Genomic DNA, 15,353 nt, shown 5'->3' on the forward strand with positions numbered 1-15,353 from the left:
CAGATTGTGAATCGATTTCAGCATGAAACCGATCACAATCTGTGAAGCTGCTGCCGCCGCCGCCCCCCCCCCCCCCCCCCCCCCCCCCCCTCCTCCTGCATACATTACCTGATCCGGCCGGTGCGAGTCCCCCGGTCTCCGCTGTCTTCTTTTCCGCGCTCGGCTCCAGGGCTCCAGCTTCACTGTACTTTCTGTCCGGGGAAGTTTAAACAGTAGAGGGCACGCTAGTGTTTAAACTTCCTGTCCGGACAGGAAGAAGTGAAGAGAAGGAGCAGCGGTGACAGCAGGGGTGCGCGCCAGCCGGATCAGGAATGTCGGTCGTCTGACATTCGAACGCCGCTATCGATGCACTCCCGACCCGCCGGCGATTGAGGGAAATCTTCCGCACGAACGGAAGTACGGGAACGATTGATTTCGGACGTAAATCGATCGTTCTGTCAGCGTTTGCGCAACGATTTATCAGCTGATTCGATCACAGTGATCGAATCTGGTGTATATCAGCGGGAAAATCGTTAGGTGTATTGGCACCTTAACAGAAAAATCTAACAGAAAATTGTATGGTGTGTACTAGGCATAAGGAAACCTCCTGTACACATTAGTCAGTGTGGTGGTGCTTATCAGACCGGTCCATTATCTGGGCAATCGGATAGCAGCAGAACCCCCCTCCACTTTATTACCATCCACCTCACATGGTCAGGGGGTGTCTGGAGGCCTCTGTGCCCACTAGAAGTGAGGGCAATGCTTTCACCAGGGGGGAGGTTCTATTGCTCCCCATCTAAAGCACCTCTCTGTCATTGCTGACAGGCACTGCGGCTGGTAAACAGAATTGGGGGAGCCCCATACTCATAGGATCTCTCTTCTCTCTGCTTGTTGCCAGTAAACAAAGAAAGAAAACAGATCCCAGCTGAACAAATGTTCACAAAAGGAGAGATGATCCAGAGCCCTTCATAGTCTAGTATATTAGCACAACTGGTGTGTCACACGAATATCGTGAAAAGGATACTCACGAAGGTGGGTTACTACTAAGCCAATCACGTAACGGCAGGTGGGGAGATTAGACCCGACCCCACTCAAGTTGACGGAGATGCTTTGCCGACTCAGACCCATCTAACAGTTGCTCCTGTTACAGCCTGATGAAGCGGGTATAGGCCCAAGAAACCAGTTGCATTTGGGAGTTCCGAATGAAACAATTTTTCTACTAAGAATTGACTATTTTGGTTCTGCTGGGGGAGGCAAGTTCACCACTACCTCCCACTTTAAACTGTTTTTAAATCATTTACTCTATACTGGCAACTCTAATTATAACCTGAGACCAAATGTTCATTTCACACTCTTAACCCAATCATGCAAGTCAGCTGAAAAGCGGCCATGAGTCATTTGTGAACACCAGATTAGATTATTATGTGTGCATAAAGCATTTAAAAGTGATATTTATAACTAAAACAAAACTTTTTTCCTGGGTGTTAAATCATAGTGAATAATTAGATAAAGTGTACTCAGTTAAGTACTAGAAAAATGAGATAAAACAGACATAAAAAGCAGGTCCACAGTAGCTGGGTTGTTTTCGATCTGTATCATCTGTATCCTTGCATATGACAGAACTCATGCATTGCAGAAGACAAACCATGAACTGGCTGGACAGAACCAGTTGGTAATGTGCTGTGCAGTCATCTACCCTTCTGAGGTGGTGATAAGTTTTAAAATGGCCGCCACAATGTTTTTCCAGTCAAAGCACAAGGGTTCTTCTATTCCTTGTTATTTAATAACTGCAGTGAAAGGATAAGCGTGCATAATTTATTCTGTTAAAATAACTCAGCATTACCAGAAAAACAATATTGCAATGAAAATAAAATGACGGTACTTATTTTGCCACCCTGAGGCCGGCTTCACACTGTGGATTGGCATTAGGGGTGTGTCCCAGGCCAGATGCGGTAATCCCCGATTGGCAGCAGGCCAAGCAGGAATTGGTGCTTACTTCCTGTGGCCAAAGCGATCACGTGCGTTGAAGCATATTGCTAAAATACGCTTCCGTGCATGCGTGACACATAAAACTTGCGGCGGTTATTTTAAAACGTGCATCGCCATAGACTCGCATGACTTCCGGTCTGCCGCAAGTCGCTGCACGGTAATGTAGGTATGCGCTCGCATTACATGGGATTCTTCTGGCGCAGCGCACCACACTGCGCCATAATCTTTCATTTCCCTAGCTGTAGGCTGCGGTAAAATACCACACCGCACTAGTGAGAAAGGGTCTTCAAGCGACGTCACGTATATATGCAAGACCGCCGTGGTTAGAAAACAAATGATTCCCAGCGGCAATGCTACAAATAAACATTGTCTGATGGTGACTTGGCACAACTGAATTCAGAGAGAGCCCGGCGGTCTACTGATCGGATTGTTAGAGGAAGCTCAAAATTGAATATTTGGAGTTAAGTAGCTAGCTGTACCTTAAGCCCCTTTTTTTTCGACAATACTCAGGAGACATGTTGTTCTTTGTTTTGGACGACAACAGAATAGTGTGTGAATGGGATTAAATGATACATAAGGTGACATGTGACATGATGAGACAGACGTGTATGTACAATGCAGGACACACAAATAATTATGGTGGTGTTGGCTGCTACTGAGACCTGGGAGGATTGGGCGGCTACTCTGGGTCCTTATCAACAGGATATTCCAGAAGGGAAGCCTGAGGGGGTTTTGTTCGTGCCACTCCCCTTCCGCCTACAACTCTTACAATTATTCCATACCCATAAGAATGCTGGACATCCACGAGCTACCCGAACTCAGGATCCCTTAGCGAGATGTGTATGGTGGCCTTCACTGGCATCTGATTGTAAGGAGTTTGTGAGGGAATGTTCAGTATGTGCTAGAAGTAAACCCTCTTGCCAGGCTCCAGTTGGCACGTTACAACCTCTACCAGTGCCAAATGAGCCTTGGACTCATTTGTCAATGGACTTCATAGGAGAACTCCCAAGGTCTGAGGGCAAGACGGTCATTTGGGTGGTAGTGGATAGGTTCAGCAAGATGGCACACTTCGTCCCCTTAACAGGACTCCCCTTCGGCCCAGGAACTAGCTGATCTCTTCATTCAACACATCTTCCGGCTGCATGGCATTCCGGAAAATGTAGTGTCAGATAGGGGAGTCTAGTTTGTGTCGAAATTTTGGAGAGCCTTTTGCCATCAGTTGGGTATGGACCTTTCTTTCTCATCAGGCTACCACCCACAGACCAATGGTCAGACCGAAAGAGTTAACCAGTCCCTTGAACAATTCCTCAGGTGTTATGTGGCGGATGCGCAGTCCGATTGGGTAAAGTTCCTGCCATTCGCAGAGTTCGCACATAATAACCTGAGGAGTTCCTCTTCGGGATTTTCCCCTTTTCAAGTGGTATCGGGAAAATCTCCCAAATGTTCTCCTTTACCGGTGGCATCCTCCCCTTTCCTGGCCCTAGAGGATTGGCAAAGGGCATTAAAGGAGATTCGGGGTTCAGTTAAGAGGAACTGGAAAGTATTCCAGTCTCAGAAAAAACAGGCAGATAAGAGGAGGTCTGTGGAATGGAAGTTTTCCCCAGGAGACATGGTGTGGGTATCTACTCGGCATCTGGCCTTGAAGCAACCATCACCCAAGTTGTGACCCAGGTTTATAGGCCCATATCCTGTCACAAAAAAGATTAAATGATGTCACATATGCGATTCATCTCCCAGCCAGCATGAGAGGCGTGAGATCGTTCCATGTGTTTCTGTTGAAGCCCGCAGTGCACGTGGAGTCCTCCCCCCCCTCTCCTGGGATGGTTGATGATCAACCTGAGTATGAGATCGAGAAGATTCTGGATTCTCGATTAGTGCAGAGTTCCATACAGTACCTACATAGTTACATAGTTATTTTGGTTGAAAAAAGACATACGTCCATCGAGTTCAACCAGTATAAAGTACACCACCAGCCTGCTCCCTCACATATCCCTGTTGATCCTGGTCCATTGGAAGGGATATGGGCTGGAAGAGAGAACTTGGGTACCAAGTTGCCGCATGCACGCTGAGGATTTAACCCTCTGGGCGATACAATTACATCGCCCAGGAGGGGGCGCAGCACTTTTTTTAATTTTTTTATTTTTTAAATCATGTAGCGAGCCCTGGGCTCGCTACATGATAGCCGCTGCGCAGCGGCATCACCCCACCCACTCCGATCGCCTTCGGCGATCAGAGTAAGCAGGAAATCCCAATCAGAACGGGATTTCCTGCTGGGCTTCCCCGGTCGCCATGGCGATTGGGTGGGATGACGTCACCGACGTCGTGACGTCAAAGGGAGTCCCGATCCACCCCTCAGCGCTGCCTGGCACTGATTGGCCAGGCTGCGCAAGGGGTCAGGGAGGGGGGGGGGCTGGGCTGCGCGGCGGGTAGCGGCGGATGGGCGGCGAGCGGAAGTTACACGCAGCTAGCAAAGTGCTAGCTGCGTGTAACAAAAAAAATTACGCAAATCGGCCCACCAGGGCCTGAGAACTCCTCCTGCGTGACATACCCCGAGCTCAGCTCGGGATTATCGCCCAGGAGGTTAAGGAAGGAATTCCATAAACAGCACCCGGAGAAGCCGGGTGGGAAGTGTCCGGAGTCCACTCCTCACAGGGGATACTGTAAGAAAGAGCGGAGATGCCGCCGCTGTTACAAGCGACATGGCGGCTATCTCCGTGGATCAGCCTGTGGCCTCTGCCGCGCGGTTACATGCTCAAGTTATGCCTGGACCTTCCATTGCTCACAGGCTGAGGGCTACGCGCGCGCGAGCAGAGCGACAGGACCTTTATGCAGCTAAGAGGGGAGTCAGCTGATCCGACGGTCAGCTGACTCCAACTAGCTTCCGGATTGGCTGAGGGACTGGGGCGGCGCTGTGGAGCGTGGCTGGGTATATATAGAGCAGGCCTGTCAGTGCCTCAGCGTCTGCTGTTGCGAATGCTTGAGTGTGTTAGCGCTCAGACCCTAGACAGTTCCCAAAGTGTGCTAGAACCAACCGTTGGAGTTGGGGATCCACACTTAGTCAGATCTGTTGATAGCTGAAAGTACTAATTTGAATTGTATTATTTGTTATGACCTTCTGCTTCCTCTGACTATTCTTCTGATAATTGATTCTGTACCTTCGCCTATCTGATTCACGTTGCCAACCCTGCCTGCCTCTGACGTTGAATCAGCCTTTCGCTCCTGTACTGTATCTGTCCGCTTGTTGCCAAACTCTGCCTGTCTGACTACGCCACCCGCACTGGTGGGCTCTGCCACTGGTGAGGGATTATTAGTTCCTACACCATCATCTCAGGTGTAGGACACTATCTTTTACTTGTCACTCACTCCTTGGGTGATCAGCCTGTCTGTACTACCTGTGACACCATCCGATAAGGTGTCAGAGACTCCCTGCCTCTCAGAGGGGATTCTCTGCAGTCCAGTCAGGGACTCTATTCCATAGGAGTCCTTTGACTGCAGTAGAGTCTGATTCCCAGCAGTTCAGGGAATCACCGGCTCTCTGGTTATCTCCACCCCTGTACCAAGGAGATACTCCTCATACGGTCAAGGGCCACCTGCTGCCCAGGTGGTCCATGCTCATCTACTGTTGCACCAAACACTTCCACGTTATCAGGTGTCCAGAGGTTAGTTATACTTGTATCATTGGTGATTCTGAAGATCATCAATAATCGGGTATATATCTGCATTGTTGGTGATACTGCAGATCACAGATAATCAGATTATCTCTGTGTGCTGACACTAATCGTTACAATATTCCTCCTCTTCCATATATTTCCCTGCCTAGCTGCTTATCAGAAACACCCTCTGATTACTTGTGTTTACAAGCAAGACTGAGCTGACTCAGTGATTGGAGGATAAGACAGTGTAGTTCCTAGTATACACCTCAGTGGGAGTGTCTGAAGACTCTGGGAGGAGGGCAGCTAATGAATACACAATGAGCAAGAGAAGGGGGGGAGGAGAAACAAGAGTCAGGGAGGATATGATGTCAGCATTAGCTTGGCAAGATGGCCACTGCCTAGAATAGGATTTTCTGCTTTTCCTTTATAAAATTCACAGGAATCATTACGTGGATAGCACAATACATCTGTTATGTAAGTAGAAGTAGTATTTATCTACTTATATATGTGTTTTTTATTTGTAGGTTAGCATGAGTGTCGCTTGTTCTTTAATCCTAACTGGGGACAGGTCTAATCTCCCCACCTGCATCTACAGTGGTTACCTTTGTTTGTGAGTATAACGATACTTACTTTTCATTATCTCACCCATAACCAATACATGTGGTTTCTGAAACAGCAGAGCGCTCAACAATACCATAAAATTACACCACCTATGCCCTAATATACATAAGCCACACTTTCAAAATAAATGATAGAGCTATGTCCATTCGCTAAAAGCGACATAAACAGTCCATATAGTTCCAGGTACAAATCTTCATAGGTTTCTTAGGATCCAAAATAACAATATACGCTCACCAATACAATTGGCCAACCATTCTGGATCAGCACTCGCGTGTTTGGCCTTGCCAGTTATCTCCTCTCTTGCATTTGCCAATTGAAGCTCCTCAGGTAGCCACATGCATGGAGGAAAACAGAACACAGCAATAGTGTGATACCATCTGGTAATATAGCATAAAAACGCCACCAGTGCTCCCAACTTGTTACAATATAATCCGCCGTGCCTCCACCAGATAAGCACTCAGGCCTCTCACCAGATTTGGGCGCCGACCCTTCACAGACCAGCAGGTTCAGCGTTTGTTAATATCACCACCGTTCTCCAACAATAATGGTCCTATAACTCAAGCAAGGCTTGACATAGCATAACTCAGTTTATTAATAACAAACATAAAATTGTAGTGCACTTACAAAAATTCCATAAAAATGCGCATATAAAACTTTCCCCTCGAGGACATTCAGCGTCTCACCGACTCCTTGGACCACGCCCTACTAGTTTCGTCATCCGACTCATCAGGGGCTTATGTTTTGGTGAGCGTACACTGTTATTTTGAATACTGTAAGAATCCTATGAAGATTTGTACCTGGAACTATATGGACTGTTTATGTCCCTTTTAGCAAATGGACATACCTCTATAATTTATTTTGAAAGTGTGGCTTGTGTATATTAGGGCATAGGTGGTGAAATTTTATGGTATTGTTGAGCGCTCTGCTGTTTCAGAAACCAATTATACTCACAGTGTGACACACACGTTTGTGGCAGACAGCGATCCAATATTTATTGTAATACAAAATTGCAGTACAGGTGTAGATGACGAGCGCACGATTACCTTTTACATACATAACCAGTACATACTACACTATATTGGGCTTTTGGTATCCCCCTTTCTGTAACATTACACAGAGATCACCTGGCAAGACTAACCTTGTCACCGCCAGTGATACATTTCAGGATGTAAATCAGGGAGAGGAAAGATTTTACACTGACTAAACATCGGTAACCTATACATTAATATTGTAAAAAAATAAGCAATGTTAATAATTATTCACTACAGTTTCTCAGTAAATTATGTTTGGATAAATAATATAATCCCCAAGATTATGGCAAAGTGTTTAAGGTACCCGAACTGACACATGAATTGTTGAGACTAATGGTGGCCATACATGGTACAATAAAAACGTTCGATGATCCCGTTTTTACGATCTAAATGATCGAATCGAATGAAAGTAGAAAATATTTTTTTTTTCGATCAAAAAATTCGAACGATTATCCCGGTTTTTCGAAAAAAATCTGATCGGACATGATGGAAAATGTTTTATATTCGATCTAACATATTACTCGAACTAAATTATCTAATCGGAAAAAAATTTAAAATTGTATTTGTATGGCCACCATAACATATATTACTAGTCCTACTAAGAATGTGTCTGAAGTGCCTTTCTGATTTCCTGCACAATAAAACTTGTTTTGTTATCTATGCAAATGAGGAAGTCAAAGAGTCAAATTTAGACCGATGTCCTAAAAAGTAAAAGTTAAGGTACCCATACGCTACGTCGATTTCCCGAAGATATATAGCAGATTCAATCACTGCGATCAAATCTGCTGTGAAATAGTCAACGAAAATGCTGACCGATCGACCGATTTCCACCTGAAATCGATCACTTCAGTCGATCTGTTCAAGAGGAAAAATTCACTCAATCGGGTCAGGAGCGTGCCGTTAGCAGCGTTCGATTCGGCGACGACTGACTCAGCAATAATCTCACCAGTCCGCCGGTGCGAGTTCCCGGGTCCGTGCTGTCCCTTCCTCCGGCTGGCCTTCTTCGCCTTCTTCTCCATCTCCTCTTCACTTCCTGTCCTGTGAGAAGGGGGAAGTTCAAACAGCAGAGTGCCTTCTACTGTTTGAACTTTCGCTCGGGACAGGAAGTGAACAGAAGATGGGAGAAAAAGGTCAGCACAGACCCTGGGACTCGTGCCTGCGGACAGGTGATGTATTGCTGCTGGCCGGGGGCGGTGAGGCAGACAGAGGCAGCTCCACAGGTTGTGAATCGATTTCATGGTGAAATCGATTCAAAATCTGTGTGCAGTGTATGGGCGGCCTAAGGCAAAACACTTATCTGACCATGAAAGCAATGCTGATGTTTTAGTGATGGAAAGTTGTGTCATTGTCTTACTGAATAAAGCAGATTTAATATCAGACTGTCATGGCTGTTATTTAGAATTCAGTCTAAATTATAAGACACTGTTCTACGGTATGTTCCTAATGTTCTACTTTCCATTAGTACTACAAATACCATTAATTATCTCATAGGTTTATTTCCAGTTCAGGTTTGCTTTAAATAACAGGAACCTGGAAAAATGTGGAGGGCGGTAGAGCAGTCGTCTCAGAAATAAAAACAATTTTTTACAAATACATTACTCTTCTGGGGCTAATTTAACAGAATGAATTCAATAAACTTCAATACACCCATCCTTTCTCAAATAAGAAGAAATAAGAAGAAATTCAACGCCTGTGTTTTGAAGGGACCAACTGAGAAAAAAAAAACATTAGGGTGGCCATTTTAAGACTTCCCTCCAATATTTATCACCACATCAGAAGGGAAGATGAATGCACAGCGCATTAGGAACTGGTTCTGTCCAGCCAATTCATGGTTTTAGCTGGATCCTATTAAACTAAGAAGTGATGTCATACGGAGCAGGCTCACACAAGCCAGGAATTACACGAAACCCTCTGTGGGCCGCATCCTGACTAGGCCCTGCCAGTTGGATGGCGCTGGTGTAAAAATGTTTTTTTCCATCCCTCTTGGACCCAAAACACGGACATGAAGGACAAGGCTTTCTAAAGCTCTCTGATTTTAGTACTGGATCTTCTGTGACTAGAATAAAGCTGTAAAGCTATATATAATGCCCTTTGCTGAAATGTGGGGCCTGCTGTGGCAGCCTAGCCTGTATAAAATCACCATCACCTGCGGGATTGTGCTCTTGTTTCCAGACAGGTCACCCGAAGGCATGGCCAAGCTTAGTAATTCCTTCATAGTCATCTTCAGGAGACCTGCTTTGCTGTTCTTGGGTTCCGACGCCAGCAGGGCCTGTGGAGAGAATGGAAAGGACATTATTGGTGCAGCTGGGCAGTTTTTTTAGAATTTTATATGCTTTTTGGAGAAAATCCCTCTTTACCGTCTACCTGTAGCTGGAAAATACAATGCTAAAAAGGATGCTCATGGGAAAACGTAGGCCAAAAGAGGTTGAAGGCACATTCCTTTCTTCAAACTGTGACTTTTGAAAAGTAAGAGCATAACCACGTACCAGCGGTCTCTGCCCCCTTAAGGACCAGAGACCGGCGGTACAAAAAACGGCGAAACAAATAACGATTAATCACCGTATATACCCGTCGCAATCGCCGTCCACGCCGCAAGACGGGAACTTCAGCCACCCACTGTGCCGTCTCTATGACGGCAGAGTTCCTGTGAGCCGGTCAGGAGCATCTTTCATTGGCTCATGACCCTGCCTATCAATGTAAGCCAATGGGAGTGGCTTACATTGATTGACGGCCAGGAGCCAATTAAATCGGCCCCTGATCTGCTCACAGGGCTCTGCCGTCATAGAGATGGCAGAGCAAGTGAGCTGCGGCGGGGAGACAGCGGCTAGACTGACGGGAGTGGCGAGAACGCACTTCGTCGGTGTATTGAATTCTACGCCCTGGCAGCCCGATAGCCATCAAAACAGGGCATATATTTCAATTAGTGCAATCCTTATCTAGTAAAAGTGTACCTGAGATGAGGCCAAAGGAAAATGGTATACATAACTGGGGGCTTCCTCCAGCCTGATTGCTCTCTCGTCGTCCTCAGCTGCCGCCTGAATCCTCCACAATTGGCCCCGGTAAGTCGCCCAGTTGGGGGCCAGTCGGCGCAGGTGCAATCCAGTGTTGCGTGCTCCCCCCGTCGCGCTCCTGCAGCCGGGAGCGTTCTGCGTCTGCATAGTAGTTCGCTCCCAGTCATGGGGGCACGTGGCTAGGCCACACATGCACAGTACGCCCCGGACTGGAGGACTTTCCGAGGCAATTTGCGGATGATCCAGGCAGTGACTGGAAATACATATATCCAGGCACATCGCCTCTAGTTAGGACATTAAATAAATTATTAGGGAAAGGGAGGTGCTGAAGGGGGTGTGGCTAGAAAACAGCAAAAATCCATTAACCCTTCGCACACTCACATGCAAATGTTCAAACAAATGCATTTACAGATTCACTCATCCAGGCACAACTGTTATCCCTACAGCTAAATTAAAAGCCAGGGTTTTAGTTCACAGAAGAATGCATTCTTATGCTTAGTCACCTATACTGCGCAGAAGTACCCAGGTAAACATAGGTGTCCTAACTCTGGCCCTGTAACATGCATAGTGCAGACATGCAAACACATTCATTGCATCAAACCTATCAATGGATTAGGAGCACACATCCTAACTTCCTCTCCTGGGAAAGACGGTGCATCTTACCAATCGCACAAGGGAGCTAACGTTATGTGTCCACGTGCACCATGCGCATACACCAGCATAAGCTGTGTGCATGCTGACAAATACATACAGGGGAAGGAGGCAGTGACTGAGGACAACAAGAGAGCGATCAGGCTGGAGGAAGCCCCAGGTATGTATAAATGTTTCCTTCGTCCCATCTCAAGTCTACATTGAAGCTGAATACGAATCCCAGCAACGAGCATTTCCCGATCCATCCTCCTGCTGGCAAGAGCATGTGATGAGGCACGACGGGTGCGAACAGGAAGTCAAGCGATCGCGGTACTTTGCACGGAGTCCTCTGAGATCTTAAAGATCCTATCCAAACTGACGGTCTTATCGCCGCGTGGAGCCAAACGTTTGCGTAATCACGAACCCTATACCCAAGTCATGAGATCGTAGTAACGAACTGTCGGCTCTTAAAAAACAAATCATTGGTAATCAGAAACATCGTTTTAAAAATTGCATGGTGGGTAGAAGCCTTTAGACAACCTATACCTCGCACCCCACAGAACTTGCTGAATGCTAATGGATACCTGCACTGTCTTTCATGTTCAAGATATACCATATGTACTCGCATATAAGCCGGCCTGCGTATAAGCCGAGGTACCACCTTTTCTCTCAGAAACCAGGAAAAAGTGGATCCCTATGGAGTGGTCGCAATAGCAGAGCTGCAATCAGGAATCAATCACAAAATGCTGCTTGTTGTAGTTTGGTAGCGGGATTTTTAAATTGAAATCGAACGAAAACTATTTGGTATAGAACGCCGATTCAGGCATCAAATGAAAGAGGACAGCACAAGCTACAGGTATGCATCTTTAAGTACTTTGCAGTACTGGTCGCAGTCTTAAAGGCATGCCAATGAGAGGTGCTCGGAGTCCTTTTAAAATATTCTTCAGTTCTGCTTTAAAGGCTATTATGCTGTTGCTTATCTTTTAGAACAGAGAGGAAGTTCTTAGTTCAGGTTCTCTTTAAAGCGGAGCTGAAGAGAGAGGTATATGGAGGCTGCCATGTTTATTTCCTTTTAAGCAATACCACTTGCCTGGCAGGCCTGCTGATCCTCTGCCTCTAATACTGTTAGCCATAGCCCCTGAACAAGCATGCAGCAGATCAGGTGTTTCAGACTTTAAAGACAGATCTGACAAGACTAGCTGCATGCTTGTTTCTGGTGTTATTCAGATACTACTGCAGAGAAATAGACAAGCAGGGCTGCTAGGCAACTGGTATTGATTAAAAGGAAATAAATATGGCAGCCTCCGTATACCTCTTACTTCAGTTCCCCTTTAAAGAACAAGCGGCACCCATGCTAACCTAGAAATAAAAACACATATACTGTATAAGTAGATAATACTAGTTCTACTTACATAACAGATGTATTGTGCTATCCACGTAATGATTGCTGTGAATCTTACAAAGGAAAAGCAGAAAATCCTATTCTAGGTAGTGGCCATTTTGCCAAGCTAATGCTGACTCTTGTTTTCCCCCCTCCCTTCTCTTGCTCATTGTGTATTCATTAGCTGCCCTCCTCCCAGAGTCTTCAGACACTCCCACTGAGGTGTATATTAACAACTGCACTGTGTATTTTTTTATTTACACATCCAATCACTGAGTCACCTCAGCCTTGCTTGTAAACACAAGTAATCAGAGGGTGTTTCTGATAAGCAGCTAGGCAGGGAAATAAATGGAGGAGGAGGAATATATTATAGATAAAAATAACTCCCAGCATTCAACTTTTTGGCACTGTTTGGCACTAGGGCCAGTGATCCTAAAGTATGTGATAACTACAAACTAGAACAGCAGAAAAAAGTTTTGCAACTTTTGAATGCAGGATTAGCATCTTTATCACTTAATACACTCAGACCAGTTGCTGTTGAAATTTGTTTTTTATGGTGACAATACCGCTTTAAGGTCTAAGTTCTGTAAAGAAATTTGGGCTGTTAAATTCGTATTTGTGGTTATAATACGATAAAAGCCGTACGTGACACGCTGAATGCTTTAAACTCCCCGAGATCAGATGTCCTTTTTAATTTTCGCTCGTCCAAACATCTCCGTGAACAATGGCCGCTTTGTCCAGGAGTCATTCAACTTATACAGAAGTTCAATGTACGGTTTGTCTGAGAGTGTACAGAATGAAGAGGAGATGACCCACTTTCAGCTCTGCGGGGCGGACTGGCTGCTTCAGCTGCTCTATCTGCTGCTATTATTTTATGTAGGGGTGTTTCCGGCTGCACTGCACACAGAACACAGCGTGGGGTTTGTGTAACTGCACTGCACACGTAGCATCTGACCTACATTACTGGGGGAAAACATTAGGTGAAAGCAGACCTGAAAAGCAATAATAACCTTTAACCACTTCAGCCTACAGTGTTGTTACACCTTATGCATCCGAGCAAATTTCACCTCCCATTCATTTGCCAATAACTTTATCAGTACTTATCACACTGAAATGATCGATATCTTGTTTTTTTTTTTCCGCCACCATTTAGGCTTTCTTTGGGTGGTACATTTTGCTAAGAATTATTTTATTCTAAATCCATTTTAACAGGAAGATGAAGAAAGAAATGGAAAAAAAACAATTTTTCTCAGTTTTTGGCCATTATAGTTTGAAATTTATACATGCTACCATAATTAAAACCCACGTATTTTATTTGCCCATTTGTCTCGGTTATTACACCATTTAAATTATTTCCCTATCACAATGTATGGCACCGATATTTTATTTGGAAATAAAGGTGCATTTTTTTTTCAATTTGCATCCATCACTATTTACAAGCTTATAATTTTAAAAAATTATAGTAATATACTCTTTTGACATGCTTATTCAAAAAGTTCAGACCCTTAGGTAACTATTTATGTTGTTATTTTTTTAATTGTAATTTTTTTTATTTTATTTTTTTATTAAACAATTTACTTGAGTAATTTTTGGTGTGGGAGGTAAACAGTTAATTTTAAATGTAATATGTGTTTATTTAACAAAAAATGAATGTGGGTATAGTGTTTCTATTTGGCCACAAAATGGCCACAGTCAAAAAGTCCTGGAAGCGAACGCTCTCGCATTAGGAGGACGGGAAACTTTTTTTTCCTGCACAAAGACCGTGGCCTCTGATAAGTTTTTCTGCCGGGGACTTAGATCAATGAATGGGAACTATATTCCCATTCATTGATCTTGGGGCTAACGGAGGGTGGCGGGATCGCGCGCCCGGTGCAGCGGCAGCAGGGCAGGGATATATCCGTCCAGATAGACTTAGGTGGTTAAAGGATGAGATAGACATGGGTATCTACAGTGCCAAGCACACAAATAACTACGCTGTGTTCCTTTTTTTCTTTCTCTGCCTGAAAGAGTTAAATATCAGGTATGTAAGTGGCTGACTCAGTCCTGACTCAGACAGGAAGTGACTACAGTGTGACCCTCACTGATAAGAAATTCCAACTATAAAACACTTTCCTAGCAGAAAATGGCTTCTGAGAGCAGGAAAGAGATAAAAAGGGTCAATAGTTCATAGGTTTTAGCTCTGGCATACTTCAATGAATGTGTCATTGAGCAAAAACAATAAAACAGTTAAAACTTAAAAAGTAGATTTAAACATAAAATAAAGCTGTGGATTTCTTAAAAAGTCATTTTTAGGAGAAGGAAGATAGATTGTTTATTTCATTAGTTTATTTTCACCTCAGGTGTCCTTTAAAGAGAAGCAGTTCTTTGTAGCAGCTGATAAAAATCCTGCAATAAATCTGCAGTGTGTCTACATCCTGCTTTCATGGCAGCAGGCATAGGGTATAATATCCTGTGTTTACAAATTAGCCGAGGCTGACACAGCTGAGAGATCAAAATACGCTTGTGATTAGTCACAGATGAGGGTGAATTAGACAGGCTAAACTCTCTAAATACACACAGGGCGCATTTCTCGCGGTTTTCCTTCTGTTCTGTGCAAGAGTTCAGGTCCAGTTTGATTAAGATCCCTTACATCTAATGTTTTTTATTCACTGATTAACGACTTCCAAAGCACATATTTGTATTCAGTATATATATATATATATATATATATATATATATATATATATATATATATATATATATATATATATATATATATATATCGCCAACATCTGCCGTAGGGCTTTATAGTCTTATCACTGACCGTCTCTCATAACCACATTGGTGATGACCGTGGGGTGCCAATTTGGCTTGCAAGGAGGAGAAGGAGGAATGATTGGCACTGCAATGTACATTTATTCTTCAAAAAGTGAGGCACAGTCCGAATGCATAAATACAAGAGAGTCGTGCAGCATACATGGACATACCGGTGCTCAGAGGTGTGGTGGTGGTGACGGTGGGTGCTGAGCACTGCTCGCCTGACGGCCGTTTCGCGCTGTGTCGTGCTTCTACGGAGGCT

General features: G+C 44.6%; 1 protein-coding gene across 2 annotated transcripts in view; it reads right to left on the reverse strand.

The window, feature by feature from the left end:
• Nucleotides 1–15,353, reverse strand: part of THADA (THADA armadillo repeat containing) — a 782,712-nt gene that overhangs the window by 533,540 nt on the left and 233,819 nt on the right. Inside the window, exon 24 of one of the 2 annotated variants that reach the window (XM_068233008.1) lies at nt 9,420–9,542. The exons of the other annotated variant lie outside the window; for it this stretch is intronic. Within the exon in view, the coding sequence (XP_068089109.1) occupies nt 9,420–9,542 (123 nt within the window). The remainder of the gene's footprint in view (nt 1–9,419; nt 9,543–15,353) is intronic. 2 annotated transcript variants of the gene reach the window in all.

This window comes from Hyperolius riggenbachi, chromosome 4 (genome assembly GCF_040937935.1).
Source record: "Hyperolius riggenbachi isolate aHypRig1 chromosome 4, aHypRig1.pri, whole genome shotgun sequence".
NCBI classification, from domain to species: Eukaryota; Metazoa; Chordata; class Amphibia; order Anura; family Hyperoliidae; genus Hyperolius; species Hyperolius riggenbachi.